Consider the following 19,791-nt stretch of genomic DNA (forward strand, 5'->3'; position numbering starts at 1 on the left):
CCTGTTGAGAGTAATGACCGCTTAAAAACCCTTTGTAGTTCCCTTAATCTTTGTTATGGCTTGTTTGTTCACAGGATCATTCTGATTGGCTTAGTTTTTCATACTTACAAAGGTTTGCTTTGTACCCAATGACTCCTGGGTTGTGGATTTACCTTGTTTACATAATTAATTGGATTGCTTTTGAACTTTGGACTGGGACATCTATTATTGGATTTGGACTTGTGAGATTTTTTTACCTTGCAATTGAATCATGCTTCAGCTGTTGATTGTCTTATGTTATATACAACTTATGAGGTAAACCGAGAATTGAGACACTTAGGGGCCATTTTCATGACACTGTTTAAACTAAAACGGAAAGTTTTTTATGCGTTTTGGCCATTCATTTACTCAACGATGGCGTTTTTGGGGCCTGAAAATGTACATTTTTGAAAACAGGGTTCAAAGTGCATAATTTTGAAAATGATAATATTATTGTCTCCATGTAAACTACAAAAACACAATTTTGTGAAAATGGTGAAGTCTTGCAAATGCGTATTACGTGTTTAGTTTATAGGCGCGTAGATTTTCTTTAAAAAGTGGCATCGCCAACTGCTTATGGAAGCTTGTTTACGGCAAAAAAAAAACAAAAAAAAAAGATTGCGACTTTTTATCTCACAATTGCGAGTTTACATCTCGCAATTCTGACTTTATTTCTCAGAATTGCGAGATATAAAGTCAGAATTGCGTGAAATAAAGTCGCAATTGCGTGTTTTAAAGTCAGAATTGCGAGATATAAAGTCAGAATTGCGTGAAATAAAGTCACAATTGCGTGTTATAAAGTCAGAATTCTGACTTTTTTTCTCACAAATGCGACTTTATATCACGCAATTCTGACTTTATATCTCAGAATTCTGACTTTATATCACGCAATTGGGAGATATAAAGTCAGAATTGCATGATATTAAGTCACAATTGCATGTTATAAAGTCAGAATTGTGAGATATAAACTATTTTAAGGTTAAAAAAAAAAAGTCTGTCTTTTTTCCCCTCTTAGAATTGGACTTTATATCTCACAATTCTGAGAAAAGATGTCAGAATTGCGAGATATAAACTCGCAATTATGTGTTATAAAGTCAGAATTGCGTGATATAAAGTCAGAATTCTGAGATATAAAGTCAGAATTGCGTGATATAAAGTCGCAATTGCGAGAAAAAAAGTCAGAATTCTGACTTTATAAGACGCAATTGCGACTTTACATCTCACAATTCTGACTTTATTTCTCAGAATTGCGAGATATAAAGTCAGAATTGCGTGATATAAAGTCGCAATTGCGAGAAAAAAAGTCAGAATTCTGACTTTATAAGACGCAATTGCGACTTTATTTCACGCAATTCTGACTTTATATCTCGCAATTCTGAGAAATAAAGTCAGAATTGTGAGATGTAAACTCGCAATTGTGAGATAAAAGTCGCAATTATCTTTTAAAATGTTTTATTCAGTGGCGGAAACAAGCCTCCATAACTCATTTCCGCGGATCCATGTGATTGTTTTGACGGCGTTGTCGTTTGTACGTGAAAAATGCGAAGGAAAAACTTTTCTGTTTTTAGTACATCGTTGTCATGTAAGCATGCCCTTAATGTATTGAATGAAAAAGATTCTTTTTTTATTTACTTTCAGTTGACTAAAGACGTGTATAAATACAAGTTGTTTATATAGAAAACAATTTAAAAATACCTTTTTCTAATCAATGGTCCTACTCCTATTTATTTTTATTTTTATTTTTATGTATAGCCTACATTCACATTTTCTTAATGTCCATAAAACTGACCGAAAACATTAAATATGTCGACTGTTTTTAATTTATACATGAATATAAGTGAATGACGATTAATATTTGGTCTGTTTTCATACAAAACTATTGCGTTGTTGCGTGGTTCATCATTTCTGTGTTTTGAGCTTAACCTGGTTACTCTTACACTTTTACTATGGAAAAGAGTGGCCTGTACATCATCTCCATTCTAAAATTAAAAACATCATTCTTCATTTCTCTTTTTGTGTTCCACAGAAAAAAAAAGTTGCATCAGTTTGGAATGACATGAGGGTGAGTAAATTATGACAGAACTTTCATTAATAAGGAGGGACACTATTTATGTAAACTTTTAATGTTTTAATACTATAGATTTTGGATCAAAATGGTCAGGGCTTCAGTGTGAATGCACAGAAATAGAAACCAAGCGATTAAACAAAATGTCCATGTCTCTCATCGTGGTAGCGGCTGGTTAGGATACAGTGTTAAGGTCTGTTTTGAAACGTTGCGGGGAAATGTTCTTGGCTAATAAATAGGGAGCATATTTGAGGATCAGCTGTTCACTCGTTGATGCAAGCTTGAATCGTCCTCATTTAGAAGTCTGAAAGTGTGAGTGACGTGTGAACAAGAGTGTTATTCAGTACCACTCTATCAAAATGTATAGATTGTGAACATGATCTCTCTCTCTCTCTCTCTCTCTCTCTCTCTCTCTCTCTCTCTCTCTCTCTCTCTCTCTCTCTCTCTCTCTCTCTCCCTCCCTCCCTCCCTCTCTCTCTCTCTCTCTCTCTCTCTCTCTCTCTCTCTCTCTCTCTCTCTCTCTCTCTCTCTCTCTCTCTCTCTCTCTCTCTCTCTCTCTCTCTCTCTCTCTCTCTCTCTCTCTCTCTCTCTCTCTCTCTCTCTCTCTCTCTCTCTCTCTCTCTCTCTCTCTCTCTCCCTCCCTCTCTCTCTCCCTCTCTCCCTCCCTCTCCCTCGCACACACACACACACACACACACACACACACACACACACACACACACACACACACACACACACACACACACACACTTGATCTGCCAGTTCTGCTAATGTGAATTAAAGGTGCTTTAGGATTAAAGTCAAATTAAATTGGACAGAGAGAGCTTGACCTTTGAACGATTTTTCACATTTTAATTTAATGGTGTGTCTTTGGAGGGCTCGTATCATGCTAGATCTCCCTTCCTTAATATCTGATCAAACACATAGTGGATCAAGATATCTTGTTCTAACTCATTAAAAAGACCTTGGAATAGATACTAGTTATGCCATACAGTATTAAATAGCAGAAATAGTGAGAGAAGTATGCTATATGCTCTCATATTGGGGACTGTGATGATTAACATTTTACGATAAAATACTACTTTATTAATCCTCAAAAGGAAATTATGGAATTTTGATGATTAAGACTAAAACATGATGAATCGATTTTTCTATATTATCTAATTTCTAAGTACACTCATATTAATCATGGCATAGTGTTACATGTTGCCTGTTTGCTTGGACTTTTATGTTGTATTTCTACTTTCCTACTTCCTGTGTGTAGGTTTGTAGTTCTTTTGGTTCCCTTCATTAGTCCCTCATTGTTTTATCTTTGTCTAGTTAGTCTTGTTAACCCCTGTGTACTGTATATAAGCCTCGTGTTCCCTGCCTTCCTTGTCACTCGTGTATAGTTTAAGTTTTTGAATCAGTTTGATTTTGATTTAAATAACCATTTTAGAACCATCTGATTCCTTCTTGTTTCTTTTATGTATGAAAAATATGCACCACATTGTTTATTAGTTTAAAACTTTGTAATCCAAATCAATGGAAATATTACATGCAATTAATAGACAGATTTTTTATTTATTTTTTGTATTTCTTTTAAGTCTACCCATTAAATGTGTTGTCTCATCTAATGTTAATGCTTGGGCGTTCAAGGGTGATAAGTATCAGAAGGATAGGATATTCCACAACAAGGTGTGTAGAAAGAGTGTGGTTGAAGTTCGCACAATGGCACATGGCTGAAATTTTCTGAGCATAAAGAAATTTTACTAATAGAATACTGGTATTCCTGGCATCCTCATGCTATACATGCATAAAATATTGTAGACAATTATTTTTCTCATGCACTTTTACATGCAAATTAACATGCAAGATGTCAGCACTTGAACAGTAGCGTAATTGCACACATAAATGTGTTTGAATGTAGTAGATCAAATGACAGGTCACACAGACAGCGACTGGAATAGTTAGTACTAGAGCTGTTAAATGATCTTCTTGGTCTTCTTCCCTTCATGTAATGAGCTATTTCAGCTGTTAATCTCTTAACAAGGTGACTAAATAACTTCAGATTGAAAGGGCAAAATCTGTTAACTTTTGATGTCTTAATTTAGTGATAGTGGCCTAGATTGTATTCATTTAGTCTCCGGTGCAAATATTTGCAGCTGCATTTATTATTATTATTATTATTATTTATTATTTATTATATTTTATTGTGAACTGTCAGGGGGGTCTTCATTTGTTTACAGCTGTATATTATTATTATTATTATTATTATTATTATTATTATTATTATTATTATTATCATTATGTGATGGTCCGGTTGTAAATAAATCAAGATGTTATTAATTTCATGTATTTTTCAAATATGGTTGTCATATTTACTCAGTAATTTACAATGTTATGTTTTCATGGATCAGTTGAAAGAGTTTGAACTCCAGCCAAAGACTTATCTGTTACATGTAACATCACCCTGTTGTGTGTGTATGGCATCAATGAATGGAGGGACAGGTTTAAACGCAGAAGTGTGAGACACTGCGGGATAAAGATCTGGAAGATTCTGTGTGTTTGTGCATGCATGTGTATGTGGTTTCAAGTGTGTGTGCATCTGACAGAGGTGATGATGGCTGAAAGAGTTTTATTAATGGTCGGGGGGGTTATTTTTAAATCTAGGACACATAGTGTCTGAGTGCTTGTGTGTGTCTGAATGTTATCTGCTGAAATTTGAGAGATACGATATTCTCCTTCTTACTCTCACAACATAGAGTGTGCCACATGATGATGACATAATGAGCATAGTTTGTTAAAAGCATAAATATGCTTTTAAAACTCGAGTGAACATTCCAATCTTTATGATTTAAAGCAAACTATATAAGAAGAGTTACAAATATAGTTTAAAATGTTGGTGATAATATACATTTTTTATACAGATTTTGTAGATTAAAGCAAACCATTAAATTTTAATTGCTTTATTTGAATTCATTTGACATTTATACGTTCCCATCAGTTCCATCATGAATTCCAGTCTAGGACATCAAGGTCCTCCAGTTTGGAAATCCTTATCATATATTATTTATGTATACATCATAATACTCCTTTATCATCCTTTAATGTCACCATGAAATCAAAGTTGACAATTAAAGGTTTTTAATGGAATATTGCATTGTTATAAATGATTTATCTGTGCACATTTTTAAAAACTCTTGTCAAAAACATTAACTTATAATCCCTGCTCTCCAGCATCCTGTCACTTACATGAGACCACAGCAAATAAACGACAACGAGCCATCGTTCCAATCAATTCCCGATGGACAATATCAAGTCCCACCGTACATTTTTGAGGCCATTGTTGTTGCAATGTAGATTCACTTGCATGAAAATGCTGAGTGAACTGATTTGCCTTAAATAGACTTCTTTCCCCATCATAAACTATGCAATTATCAATTTCAATGTCTGTTCCATCTGTTTACAGATATAGCTGTATCTTTGTAGGACGCACATTGTTTTGGAGTATAGCAATATTGCTGGACTGTGGAGATCCAATTATTTATTTATTTTATAGCTCTCTTCAGTTTAATCAACCCTAATGACTCTTTGGGGTATTCTAAAAGCTTCAATATTTACAGTTAAGATCTGTAATGGTCAGTTAGGAAAAGAAACTCCCAACTAATTATAAATGTATTAAACAACAGTCTTATGATTAGAACTGTTTGTTACCATCAGAACCTAAAAAGTGATTGCCAAGAATGAATAGTCCAGATGACTACAACCTCAGTCCTGTCCATCATAAGTCCATTGCATCATCTACTGACATCCTTGTCCAATAACCAGGCTCCTCCCAGATACCTTCCCACCTCATCTGGCCTGCCACGAAGCCTGGGCTGTGGATAGAGCAGGGACTTGAGAAGACACGTCGCAAGAGGGGTGAATGCTGCAAACTGGGTTGCCACCTGGTGGAAGTCCTCAGTTTGATCTGACCCTCTCTCTTGTAATGCTGAACCTTCCCAATTGCTCCACTGTAGATAGCTTTTATATGCAGTGTTGTCCGAAACAGTCTCAGACCATGGAAGGCTCCCCATAAGCATGGCGTAGATTAGAATGCCTAATGCCCAGCTGTCTGTACTGGGATCAACAGATACCAACATCCTTTGAGTCATTCCGGAGTCCCCTTTTGGCTTGTTCCCATTGTCATCCACCTCTGAGTTGCCCAAATCAATCTCCTTCCCCTTCCTTGCAATCTCAGCCTCAGGCGTGCAGTAAGGAGAACTGTACCACACGCATGGTAGCCTGGTCCCTGCAGCCTTAACCATGCCAAAATCACCAAGCTTGACCCAACGGCAGTCACTGTCACACAGGAAGATGTTTTCCGGTTTGACATCACGATGGACAAAGCCAAGGGAATGAAGGTGAGAGAGGGCACCGCTGATCTGGGAAGCCACTCCCTGGACATGGCTCTCTTCCAGACCAACCTGCAAGAAATCAAGTTACCACTTAAGCCAGGGGTGTCCAATACCTTTCCTGGAGGGCCAATGTCCTGCTCCAACCTGCCCCAACAAACTTACCTGGAAATTTCTAGTAACATTAAAGCAGGGTTGGGCTACTCTGGTCCTCTAGTTTATCTCCAACCATGGTCAAACTCACCTCCCTTTCTAATCCTGTCCTTGATTAGCTTGTTCAGGTGTGTTTGATTAGGGTTGGAGCTAAACTTTACAGGAAAGTGGTTCTCAAGGACCAGAGTTGCTTACCGCTGCCCTAAAACATTGATTAGCTTGTTCATGTGTGCTTTATTAAGATTGGAGCCAACTGTGCGGGATACTGGCCCTCCATGAGATTGGACATGACTTAATCATACTTTAAAGCAGGGTTTCTCAAACTCAGTCCTGGAGGGCCACTGTCCTGTACAGTTTAGCTCCAACCCTGATCAAACACACCTGAGCAAGCTAATCAATGTCTTCAGGATCACTAGAAACTCACAGCTAGGTGTGTTTGATCAGGGTTGGAGCTAAACTGTGCAGGACAGTGGCCCTCCAGGACCGAGTTTGAGAAACCCTGCTTTAAAGGCTTAAGTTGTTTGTTCTACAACAGTGGTTTTGGTGGGTCCACAGGACCAGAACTGAAAACCACTGTACTGCAATATTATATGTCAAACAGACAGAGCGTATATTTACAATCACCATCATAGATTATTATAAAACACCATCAAGATCATACAGCCTGTTATTTACAATCAATTTGTATCTTCTTTCTTTGTTCACTCCATCTAAACCAGTGGTTTTGGATTGCTCCATAATCTTGGAGTCTCTACTGATGAGCCGATGAGTTGAATCGGGTGTGTTTGATAGGGAGACATCCAAAATTTACAGTGTTGGGAGTACAGGCCACTGATTCAAACCTAATCCTGCTTCTGGAGGGCCTCTATTCTGCAGAGTTTGGATGCAATTATAATCGAACACACCTGAACCAGCTAATAAAGGTCTTCAGTATTACTTGAAACATCAAGTGATCTGGGGCCAGTTAGAACTAATCTCTGCAGGACATTGGACCTCTTGGATCCTTTGGAAACTGCTTGGAAATTTCTGAGAATTCTAAAGACCTTGATTAGCTTGTTCAGGTTAGAACACAGTGTTAGGGTTAAGGTTAGTTAAATATTGCAGGAAGGTGGCCTTCCATGAGGCTGATTGTATAACCCTGATCGGAACATTTTATGTGTATTACAACTCAAGAGATGTACCTTTTTGAGGTTCTCGACTGGACTAGTCAGTTGTGGCATGCAAATAGATGTTTAATTCCTGCACGCAATTCTCATTAATCATATACAATCATCATTAAGACGTATGTAACTGATGTCAAGCTTTTACCAACCTCAGGAACGATGACATCATAGAGGTCGCCATAGAGGCAAGGTTGCTGGGCGAACACGTAGTGAGTAGGAGTGGAGAAAGCAATGCCCATAGCTGAGGTAAGTGAGGGATGGGTGCAAAAGGCCAAAGACAGGTTGTATTCCCTCAGAAATGACAGGAGAGATGTGGATTCTCGCAGAAAGAATTTAAGGGCCATTGGGGTTCCTAGAATTATATGCAAATTGAGATATTGTCAAAGGTAAAGGAAGGAAACAGTAAACCGTAATCAAGCACTCTACCAAGAAATTTGATGTAGTGTGGATAAGATCAGATGAGAGAAAAACAAAGCAACATATAATAGGGTTGTCATCACTTACCTCTCTTCTTGTGCACTGCTAACATAACTTTGCCGTATGAACCCTCTCCAAGAAGTTTAATAACTTGGAAGTGATCTGATGGCTCCAGTGATTCTAGAGACTGAACCGTTAAGTGACACAGCTCATCCAAAAGTCTTGTGGCAGTCTGCAAGAAGCAAAACTAGATGGTCACGGTTGCAGATGGACATGGCAAAAACGTACCATCTAATAGAGGGAATTTGCATGACTAATTTTCCTTTACAGCGTCATTATTTACTAATTAGCTTGCTAAAAGTCTTATTTAATGCCCACGGCATAGTTCCCATACGTTTTTTTCTCTCTCTACCATTTTGTAGCATGTCAAACAATGTTTCACTAGCTGTCTACAAGGGGACCAAATACCACAAAACGCCATGTTGAAAGTAAATATGATCTAGCTGGATCAGAGATATACTCCCGGGGTCTGTCATTGCATACTATTATAAGATCACTACAGCGAAAGGGTGATTTGAGGTTCAGTTCTGAGGATTGCTTATTCTGTCAACACATCTTAACTGTCCTTAAACACCCATGCTATCTGCTGAGTTTCATAGGATTAAGTGTTCTGTTCAGGAATAGAATTGATAACCGATAAAATGTCATACATAATTTGAATTGAAGACATTTGAACTGGATGATGTTTTCATTTTTAGTCTGAATGCTTTGGTGTTCCAAAAGCAGAACGTTTACACTCTTTAGTTAAGCAGCGGTCTGGGATAATGAAGAAGGGGGACGGTGTTGCATAAGAGGTAAAAGGTGCACCTGTTGGGCATGAGTTGTGTGAGGACAGACTGCTCACCAAAAGTCATCTTTGGTTAACCCCTCGTCAAGAACAGCAGAATGGGCAGCACATCTAAGTTCTTTAGGATTAGTTGTGAATGTTGTAAATTGTTGAATTAAAGTAGCCTTTCTGGTATGTTGTGATATGTAGCCAGTAATCAGTTTACAATTCAAGACTGAACTTTATAATAAATAAACACTTCTGTACATAAATATAACTGCAAGCCCATTCTACCTGAAATAAGAAAAGTAAAAAGGTCATTGCTACTTTAAATTTCAAAAATGTGCTTTTATTTCTCGTAATTGCAACTGTTTCTTTAATTGTGACTGTCTCAGTTGTGACATGCACATTGCAGAATATAAAATCTTTTTTTGTGAACATAATACATAAAATAGTTTGTGTTTATATAATATTGGTGAGCAATACTTGGTGAGCATGAGAGACTTCCTTCAAAAACATTAGTCTTACTGACCCTATACTTTTGAATGGTCGTTTATACTGTACATATATGTAAAATATGGAGCATGGCTAAAATTCCTTTAATTTAAATTACTGTACATCACATGCTATTTGAAAATCTTTAAAAAATATGTGCTTGGGCAATAATCATTGCCTACATGATCATAAGCTTATGCAACAGCTGAATGTACACTTTGAAAGGATTGAAAAGACTTACTGTCATGTTTGCTGTTGTTGAAGACTGAAAGGGAATTTGGTGGTGCTGTTCTCTATTGATCAGCCTGTCCATAAACTCAGGTCCCTGAAAGCTGCAGGTCAAATGAGCAATGGCAGGTCAACCAGTCATAAATCAACGGTTTATTTTGCCTCTGCTGAGTGCATATTCTGGTTGATAATGGATCTCTCATGTCCTATGCTTACAGTTCAATACTCTCCTTCTCCCACCCCTCTCTATCTCTATCTACCCTAGCTCTTTCACATGTGCTCTTGCTGCTGTTACCCCGCCTTTTGGATGTTACAGTTATTCACTGACAGTATGTTCTTTTGGGTTTGTATGACAGGTAATTTGTCACTACTGGCAAAACCCGTAACCTTTTAGTGTTTTCTCTGATGTCTTTAACGCTCTCACATTTTGCATCTTGAATCTGTAGCGAACTCATGTAGGGCTGGCAATGTAATGTTTAATTTAGTGCGATTAATTAACCAAATATGGTTATGATGCTGGTCAGCATGATCAATTTCTCTCTCAGGGAGCATGACAAATCCAACAGCTGTGAGAGAGCGCTAAGCAAAAACGCTTGCATCACAGATCTCTCTTTCTGCCGGACGTGCCAAGTCCTGACTTTTCAGGTTTTAAACTCACACACAGTCATCTGACGTATCCTTTATCCATATCCTGTTCCTTGTTCTGCACCGTTTGGTATTAGTCATCATGACAAAGATTTTGACATTCATGGTTGATTACACTATTGCTGGCAATTTTTATCTGTCTGGATCTAGTTGAGCTCAACTATCTGTGAAAATGCTCAGCTAGACAGGGCAGGGGAATTATTTATAAACCTATGAAAAGACACACAAACGTTATATAAAATATAAATAATTATATACAGAACATCGGAAATAATGCGATGGTTAGATTGTTTTGTTAAAGGTTCAGTTGTTGCTGAAGCAGTGCAACATGTAAAAAAAAAAAGCTCTGCATGTTTGATGCAAAATAAGTTTATTGAAAGAAAAATGACTATTCAAATGACACTAATCAAATAAAACATATAAATACAAAAATAAATACATAGATATGTATAAAAAAGTATGAAAAATAAAAATAACATCCAGGACTTTCCCGGTCTACATCCATCTGACTGAGCTTGCAAAGTAAAATTAAAATGTGAATTTGAGTTCTGAATGATTATCAGATAATAACACCGTTTCTTTATGTAAACACTGTATATTTGTTCTCCTCTTTACAAATAGTCTGTTGAAATGAAAAAGGCTTTAGCATTGTTCTAGATTCTTTCAGCTTTTCAGTACATCTCTGCAATAGGTTGGCACTTAAGTTACATTTCATTTAGAATAAACATGCAATCGCAGCGAATAAATACAACTTTCAGGTAGTGGGTGCTTTTCAAGGTACTGTTTTTTCAGTGTGTTCACAATAGCATCCATTAGCTCTAATAAAACTATGGAAGTTGTTTTGTATTGAATGCCCAGTTTTATCATATGGTAATTTTGCCGAGTAGGCCGTGTTACTGGATCAACTTCTGGTCAACATTCCTGTCAAACACAGTCTAACCTTAACCTTATGTTGTTTAACAAGTATGTTGATTCACTACATCTTTGCAAAATTACTAACTTTCTACAAAAATAATTAAAGGAGTGCAGGTCCCAAACTGCATTTAATAATACTTCACAGTTGTACCACAGTAACGACACTTATTAGTCATTATTACACACCGTATAGCGACACCTATTGGTCATTATTAGCAACTGCCTGCAGCTGATTTTGCATACAAATTTCATTATTAAAATGAGACACTTTTTTAAAGTGCTATTTTTCTCATTCACTCGATGTATAAAAAAATCCTTCATTGTAAACAAAAAACTCAGTTAAAATAAATATTAAATACATAACTTATTAATAATATTAAAACAACAACAACAACATCACACAAATGAACCGTTAACTGATGTAAGATGACTTCTAAAGGCTGGAACTTTCATTCCATCCCTTCAAACATTAAGGCAAGTCAAACGATGCTACCACGATGCCTGTGGACCTCATCTTGCGTTTACTTGCACCATGGAGATGAGCTGAGGGCTACTGGTGTCAAATGATGTTGCATGATCACGATTGTTTCGCTCTCAGCAGGCCTCTCAGTGCTCTAGTGTACCAGTCGCAAAATTTGAACAGTTTTTGGTTGATCTCCATATTGGCCTGGTTCAAGTCCCAGGCTGTTTTCAGAGGAGGCAGGGAAGGGTGGACGAGCTCAGAAGCTGGCTTCTCAATCTGTAAGATAGTTTTAGAAGATATGTTTAACCACTTCCTATTTTCACTTTTATTTCACTTTCGCTTTGTGTCAGCCAGTGTCATTTATGAAATAATCGATTTGTTTGAAGATTTTGCCTCTATCGTCACACTGACCTATATATATATGTATGTATGTATGTATGTATGTATGTATGTATGTATGTATATATGTATATATATATATATATATATATATATATATATATATATATATATATGTGTATATATGTGTATATATATGTATATGTATATATGTGACATCAATCTGCCAAGGGACTACAGGTTAAAATGTACTAATTTGGCTAAATCTGGTGCATTTTACATATTATTATGTAAAAAGTAACATGATTTAATATTATTACCATTTTACAATATTTTAAAATGTAATTTATTCCTGTAATGCAAAGCTGAATTTTCAGCATCATTACTCAGTCTTCAGTCACATGATCCTTCAGATATCATTCTAACATGCTGATTTGCTGCTCAAGAAACATTTCTCTTTATCAATGTTGAAAAATGTTGTGCTGTTCCTAATAATTTTGTGTAAACCATGATACATTATTATTATTATTATTATTATTTTATTTATTTTTTTTAATAGAATTTTTGTAGCAATCTACTGTCTTTAAAGTCTTTTTGATTAATTTAATGTATGTTTGCTGAAAAATGTTTTTCAGAAAAATGAAATCATACTGACCCCAAACATTTGAACGGTAGTGTGTATATACTATATATGACATCAGTTGGCATGATCTTACTTTAGCGTGTATTTTGCATCTATTTTGACAGATTTTAAGTTATTGTTTGATTTCCTACTGTAGGTGAGCTGCACGATTCTTCTTACCTGTTGGAGCAATCTGTTGATGAGTTGGATAAGATGGCTATTCTTTGTCTTAGAATTTTCACTCCCCAATTCGTCTTGTTTCTGCTGGATCCAGTTAAGATGGAACTTGAAGGATTTAAGACCGGAGTACAGCTGTGCTAAGGTACTGCTCACCTGTGGGCCAAAAGGAGACGGATGTTACACACATCTTATTTTTGAAACTAGATATATTCTAAACTAATAATAATCTGTCTCTCTATCTATCATTCTGTCTATCCGTCATTCTTTCTTGGCAAACCATGCTTTAAAATGGCACTGAATTTCAGTTTTCAGTCAGGCCTTTTGGTTGGGAGAAGATAAATGTAATCTTGGGGTTTTCAATGAACAGTTTGGTCTTAATTTCAGATGTTATTCATAACAAAAATACAGTCGAAAAGAAAGTCTTCTTGAGACAGAAAAAAGACAGAGATGAATAAGATGTTGATGTACTACCTCGAGTGATTTCAGGTCTTTTGTTGTGAAGTCCAGAGCGGGCAGGGATGTGAGCGATTGTTCAAAGTCGTTCAGATTATTCTGAAAATGTCAAGCATTTAATCAGACAAACAGTAAGCTAAATGACCCGAAAAGTGTGTGCATTTTATTCTGCATGGGACATTTAAAATGAATTAGAAAATCATTTACATAAACATGTATCAGCAAACTGACACTTACCGTTGGCCTTTCTTTAGATACTGTGTTTAAAAGCATACGCATGTCGTGGGAAAGTATTCGCAGATCATTTTTTCCTTGTGGTACAGCTGTGACGAAGTCGAAGAGCTCAACAAAAGTCACCAAGACGATGAGGGGAAAGGTGAAGTCAGTTGACACTGTCAGCATAAAAACAAATAGAATTTCATATTAATGTAATTGGAACAGCTGCTCTGAGTCACAAGTGTTTGTCCTGAACAGCTGTTTTACTCCCTAAAATCTTGTATCTAAGCAGAGGGATTTGCACGGAGAGCTCTTCCTCTTGGTTTGCAATGGTTACACTGGATGACACAAAAATTTGGAACACAAGAAGATTTCTCCCCACAGGAATTCCCAAGGCATGTTGGACACATATTTGTAACTGTAGCTCGGTGCGTTGCAATCGGTTTCTTGGAGTGTACAAAATTAAGAGATGCGTACTATTTGGATGAAAGGATGCATGCCTGAGCTCATGAAATTTCATAAAATCTGAATAGAGAGAGAATATACACACATGCATAGAAATAAAGTTTTAGCAGCATTTTATGCATTTCTTGACTCGTAAAGGGACAAATATATATTAGGCCTAATGCAGTTCTTTCTTTTAACCGCTAATAATTGGCTAATTCCCGGCCCGTTTGATGTTTCCGCCAGTCTTTAGCCACAGCAAACTCCAATGAGCCATAGCCGAAGTCTGTCTGAAGGTCGTAGGCCTTCAAATACATTCAGCAGATATGTGATAACTGTGCGATTTAACCCTTTGATAAGCATTAGAAGGAAATGAATGGCTATTTACGCAATTAGAATCCTTTGAAAACTTTCTAAATGGAGAAATTGTTAAGGTCAATGATAACCGCTGCGTGCAACCCCTTCAGATTTGATGGTGGCGATCTCCATCAAAACCGTTGTGAAGTGAAAGGTCACACTGACTCTATTGGCTCACTCGCAGACATCCTCTATCTGCGTTAGTGTTGGAAATTTTTGCTTCACTCTGATAGCATCTTTTCGCTTCTGTCAACACAATTTAGAGATAGCATTGCCCTAATATAACTCAACAGTTATGAGCTTGGTACTGATCCGAGTCGATACGCATGCATGTTTTCAAATTGGACATTATCATGCAAAAGCAATGTAAGAATGTTTACAGACTGAGGTTAGAACTCTGAGCCTTGAAACAGTGTTATATTTAGTATTATCTACTATTTATTCAAATTTGAATTTAAGTTTTAGCACTTCAAGTTAAACTTATTTCCAAGGCATCTTTTCTAATTTTCATTTACGTTTTTAATCGAATATTTATATTTTATTTTAGCTGTATTTCAATTACTGAAAATAGTTTAGTTATAGTCAAAAAGAACACTGCATTAAATATTATTATATTCTGAATATTCTGAATCTCATTATTCTATTATTTTATAACATTATAACATATATTGTATTATAGCGATATTGAATTAATATAATTACGGAACAGACCAGATATGAATTAGTGGGTTAAATACCTTCAAAGATACAAATGGTCAGTCTGATTTAATAAGGAGAAAATAACCTTGACCTTTGACCTTAATGTGACCTTTTATTAAGAATTCAACCACATATTCAGATTTTGGGGAACCAAAGTATTTTAACTAATAATTTACAGTAAACACTGAAAAAAATGATTGGTTGACAACTAATCTGAATATTAAGTGTTATGGTTGTTAAATCCCCATAACTATTATGATAAAGATCTAAACAGATTCTTCAAAAAAATAATGAATCACAATTAAGAGTTAAACACAATATGATTAACATATTTAAAATAATATAAATGACACAATACCCATCTCTAACATCTATTGTACCTTGAATTAACCTTGAATATACCTTGAGGTTAATGAGCCTTGACCACTATTACTATACTACTATTCTGAATAGACTTTTCAAAACAGAATTCATAGACAGCAAAAACACCCATTTAGACCCACCCTCTACAGTTTACATATCTCTGCCTTCACTTAAACTCATTCTCATGGCTGTGTTGTAAAGTGGGGGAAAAAAAATGAAGAACTTACGTTTCATGATAATCCCAAAAAAACCAAGTAGTAAACACAGTGTACAAACTTGTCTTTATCACTCTACTAACATTGGAACTAGTGAAAGTGTTCTCCTTTATAGTATGGGCCATGACACACACACTGTGACTCATTCACATTCAGGAAAAAAAAAAAGTCCAGACCTACACACCCCCTCTCAATAGACATATCTTTTTTCTGAAGAACTCATTTTTTTTTGCTATTTCCGACAACTTGATCCTTATGTTCCTAATTTTAGATTTAACGCAAACAACCTTACGTCAAGCATCTCCACTATATGTAGAAGACTCTATACTCAAGTGACATCTTCATATTCATCCCCAAATCTGATAGTTACCAGTTTGTCTTTGATATAGAATATATGTATACTGAGACTTGTATCAGATTACAGTTCAAAACTGTAAAACGCTGCTGAGATGATGGACCGTAATGAGGCGTGAGAAGGCTTTTGTTTTTTAGATAAATTAGGTGCAGTTCACGACACACAACAGTCACAGTACACTCACACACTAATCTGGAAGATCTGAAGCCCCCCTACCCATGTCTCCCGACTGACCGTTTCCCCCCACATTCGTCGGCTTTGCCTCCTCTGACACATCTTAATGTAATTTCCACTCAGACATCCAGCATGCACAAGTGTCTTCATGCCTTCATGCACATACATGCATTCCTTCCCTCTCTCTCTTTCATTTTCTCCATCACCCACTCATTCTTATTTCTTCTTTTCTTGATTTGCCCAAGACAAGGCAAGGCAAAGAGAGACATGTTGATAAGAATAATGACTGTTAATACTCTGTGGGGTCATATCCTGTACCTATCATATCAGGAAGTGGTGACAGTAGCCTAGAATTCTGTGGTCTAGTGTACTTAGAATACAGTTAGAGATTAAGTGCACACTGTGCATTCCCATCATTTGTATTCACACTAATTTGAAATGGTTAAAAAATGTGCACTGTCATTTTGCTTTTACGTTGTGTGATGCTTACGGCGTGGATGCAGCGCTGCAAAAAAGGAAATGTTTTTTTTGAGACTGATGGCATTTTATATACAGTCAGCCATGACTCATTTATGGGGCATGGAGAAAGTGTATAATAATGAGTAATTGCGATTAAAGTGAGTAGTAATCGGCTGGTTGATGTCATGGTGATGATGATGATGATGTTTAATCCCATTTTCTCCGATGCAACAGGTGGAAAATCGATGGATGGAGAACACACCTTAGTGCCCGTCCCAAAGAAAGTAGGGAAAAATGTTACTCACTACAGGATATTCTAATCTTTTGTTGAAATCATGCACCTCTATGTCACAGAACGTCTAGAACAACATGCTTTGTCCAGACACAACATTCATCCATTATTCTGCAGTATCAGAAGTTGCATCATATTCTGTGACAGAGCAACCTTTTCATAAAGCAGGGGTGGGTAGGTGGATTGTTAATGCTCAGTAGACAGAAGTTCATTGTGTCATATTCGGATGCGTTCACAGCAAAAGACAAACCACATTTAGCCCAAGTGGGCGGATTATTTGAGGTGTTTAAATTCCTGCAAAGGAATGCATGATCAAGCAGAAACAACATCCTTCCCTCTATTAATTAACTGATCATAGAGAATCGGATGCTCCAAATTTGAATTCTATAACTTCCTTTTTCAGCTTTTCCTAGTTGTGCTATACACTATGTGTGTATGTGTATATATACATATACACACATATATACTGTGTACACACACACACACACACACACACACACACACACACACACACACACACACACCCAAAGGCATATATATACACATGAAGAGTTCAGATGCAAAAGCCTCTAAGTGCCATCTGAAATTTTCTTCTAGAATGATCATTTTTATCAAGCTCGTATATTTAAGTTTAGTAATTTCACTTAAATGACAATTAATAGGTATTTTCATTGCCAATTAAGTGAAATTACTGAACTTAAATATACGAGCTTGATAAAAATTATCATTCTAAATATATATATATATTAGTTTTGTTTACATAATGTGTGTGTATGTATATATATATATATATGTGTATATATATGAATATGTATATATATGAATATGTATATATATATATATATATATATATATATATATATATGAATGTATATATATATGAATATGTATATATATATGCATGTATATGTGTGTGTATATATATATATGTGTATATATATATATATATATACACATATATATATGTATATATATATACACCCTGTGTATATATATACACCCTGTTGAACTCAACAGGGGGTATAAATACACAGGATCTAAATGAGTGAATTAACAAGGAACAGGTGGACATATTAGGTTATTATGGGAACAAACAGGTACGCATCAGGAAGTTTCGCTCTGTTTTGCATGATCGATTACCATTTTTTTAAACTAAAAACGTAAAATCCTTTTTATGCATTTTGGCCCTTCATTTACACAACAAATGTACATTTTTTGGGGCCTGACAATGCAAACTTTTGAAAATGGGTTTCAAGGTGCACGTTTTTGAAAACAATACCGTTATCGTTTCCGTGTAAACTACTAAAAAAACAAAACACGGATTTGTAAAAAAGGTGATGCGTGTTATGTTTGTTTACGAAGTGACATCACCAACTACTGGCCTGGCAGCAGAATACATTACGTTTTTTGCACATCCATGTACGAGGATTGTTAGACAATGGTTTCGCAAAAAATGCGAAGGAAAATCTTTTCTGTTTTCAGTAGCCTACATGACTGTCGTGTAATCGTACCTTGAGTAGGTAGGCAACTACATTTGAATTTGAACTTACTACATGACTATATATATAGTATGAATATGGGTAGTATGAAGGAAATTCAGACGTCACTGTCATGTGACCTACCAGCGTTTTTCTTCTTCTTCTGCATGTCATGAGCATGGCTCGAATATAATACGTATTAATATGCTCCATACACTGCCTGTGCCAGTATAAAAATCACTAAAACAGGATATTGGGTTACAGCCATTTTGTGTTTCTCATTCTATTCTTTTGAACAAGGAAACAACACAGAGGTAAAAAGCATAGAATTCACAGGCCCTGGCGTGGGAGAAAAGGCTCAGATAACAGTCCAAAAAGTCCTACATCAGTGAAGAAAGGGGAATCCCAAAACAAATCAAAAGGCGGTGCATGGATAACTCACATAACTCTCTTGCTGACCTAAATCTCTTTTGTGGCCTACCACTGTTATGTTTGGCAAAACCACATTCTTTCCAGTCGAGCAAATAAAATTGCGAAAACAGTGAATGACCAGAATGTCCAGATACTAATTTTATTTTATTTTTAAATGTGATATCGGCCAAACATGCCCGGACAGGATAGTTTTAGTCATAACAGTTTACTATGACTTAATGTCTTCCTATGGCCTCACACACTCAGACTTGCTCTCACACGCACATTTTTTCGGGGATGATCCGAGCATCTGTCATCATCAGTGAGTCTAAACCAAGCGCCAGTCATTTGTGACATCATCACGAGACTTTTCCTGTAGAGTGAACACCATTGTTATTGACCCTTAAAGGGATAGTCCACCCAAAAAAGAAAATTCTGTCATCACTTACTCACCCTCATGTTGTTCCAAACCTGAATGAGTTTTTTTTTTCTTCTTCTTTTGAACACAAAAGATACATATATATATATATATATATATATATAGACAGTTGACAGTAGCCATTGACTTCAATAGTATTTTTTTTTTCCTACTATGGATGCCAATGGCTACCATTAACTGTTTGGTTACCAACTGTGGGGACATGGCCAGAGCAAAGGCAGGAGACACTGCTTGCAGTCAATTTAAAGTTTTATTGACTATGAAAAAAAAAAAATCAAAAAGAACATAAAAAAGAAAGACACTAAAGGTGACCCTCTCCAGAACTGACAAGATGAATCCTTTCATACTCAACGGTTCAACCATTCTATACAAATAGGGGAGTAGAAAAATAAATTATATAGACACACACATTCAAAAATAGATAAACTTAAATGAAAATAAAATTCAAAATATATTAATATCAATAAAAAAAAATACAAATAATAAACAACACAATACAACATATCAAAATAAACACAATGAAAAAATGAC

The 19,791-nt window shown here is 36.0% G+C and overlaps 3 protein-coding genes across 5 annotated transcripts in view; 1 reads left to right on the top strand and 2 right to left on the bottom strand.

The window, feature by feature from the left end:
* necap1 (NECAP endocytosis associated 1) overlaps positions 1-19,791 on the top strand; it is a 29,857-nt gene that overhangs the window by 8,720 nt on the left and 1,346 nt on the right. Inside the window, exons 8-10 of one of the 3 annotated variants that reach the window (XR_014030993.1) lie at positions 2,045-2,080; positions 16,875-16,924; positions 18,711-18,961. The exons of 1 other annotated variant lie outside the window; for it this stretch is intronic. The gene's annotated coding sequence lies outside the window, so the exon portion shown is untranslated. Of the gene's footprint in view, positions 1-2,044; positions 2,081-16,874; positions 16,925-18,710; positions 18,962-19,791 lie in introns of those variants that run through there. One more of the 3 variants, XR_014030992.1, reaches the window with a different exon arrangement.
* Positions 4,894-9,999, bottom strand: LOC308697712 (serine/threonine-protein kinase SBK1). The gene is made up of 4 exons (XM_081377164.1): positions 9,755-9,999; positions 8,280-8,424; positions 7,925-8,127; positions 4,894-6,531 (listed from the first exon to the last, which is right to left on the bottom strand). The coding sequence occupies exons 1-4, from the start codon at positions 9,824-9,826 to the stop codon at positions 5,863-5,865; spliced, it is 1,089 nt and encodes a 362-aa protein (XP_081233290.1). The 5' UTR covers positions 9,827-9,999; the 3' UTR covers positions 4,894-5,862.
* Positions 10,743-18,579, bottom strand: il11b (interleukin 11b; the record flags this gene model as incomplete). Its single annotated transcript, XM_081375706.1, has 5 exons — positions 10,743-12,040; positions 12,906-13,058; positions 13,377-13,457; positions 13,596-13,750; positions 18,555-18,579. 5 exons carry the CDS (start codon positions 18,577-18,579, stop codon positions 11,879-11,881), a joined length of 576 nt encoding a protein of 191 aa, XP_081231832.1. The 3' UTR covers positions 10,743-11,878.

This window comes from Scardinius erythrophthalmus, assembly GCF_964197995.2.
Source record: "Scardinius erythrophthalmus genome assembly, chromosome: 10".
Lineage (NCBI taxonomy): Eukaryota > Metazoa > Chordata > Actinopteri > Cypriniformes > Leuciscidae > Scardinius > Scardinius erythrophthalmus.

Bases quoted from the DNA above. Each gene is read 5' to 3' on its own strand.
- LOC308697712 (XM_081377164.1), bottom strand. From the start codon at position 9,826: ATGGACAGGCTGATCAATAGAGAACAGCACCACCAAATTCCCTTTCAG. The intron at 8,425-9,754 runs GTAAGTCTTTTC...TGCTTCTTGCAG, and splicing joins CAACAACAGCAAACATGACA to ACTGCCACAAGACTTTTGGA. The intron at 6,532-7,924 runs GTTGGTAAAAGC...GATTTCTTGCAG, and splicing joins ATGATGTCATCGTTCCTGAG to GTTGGTCTGGAAGAGAGCCA.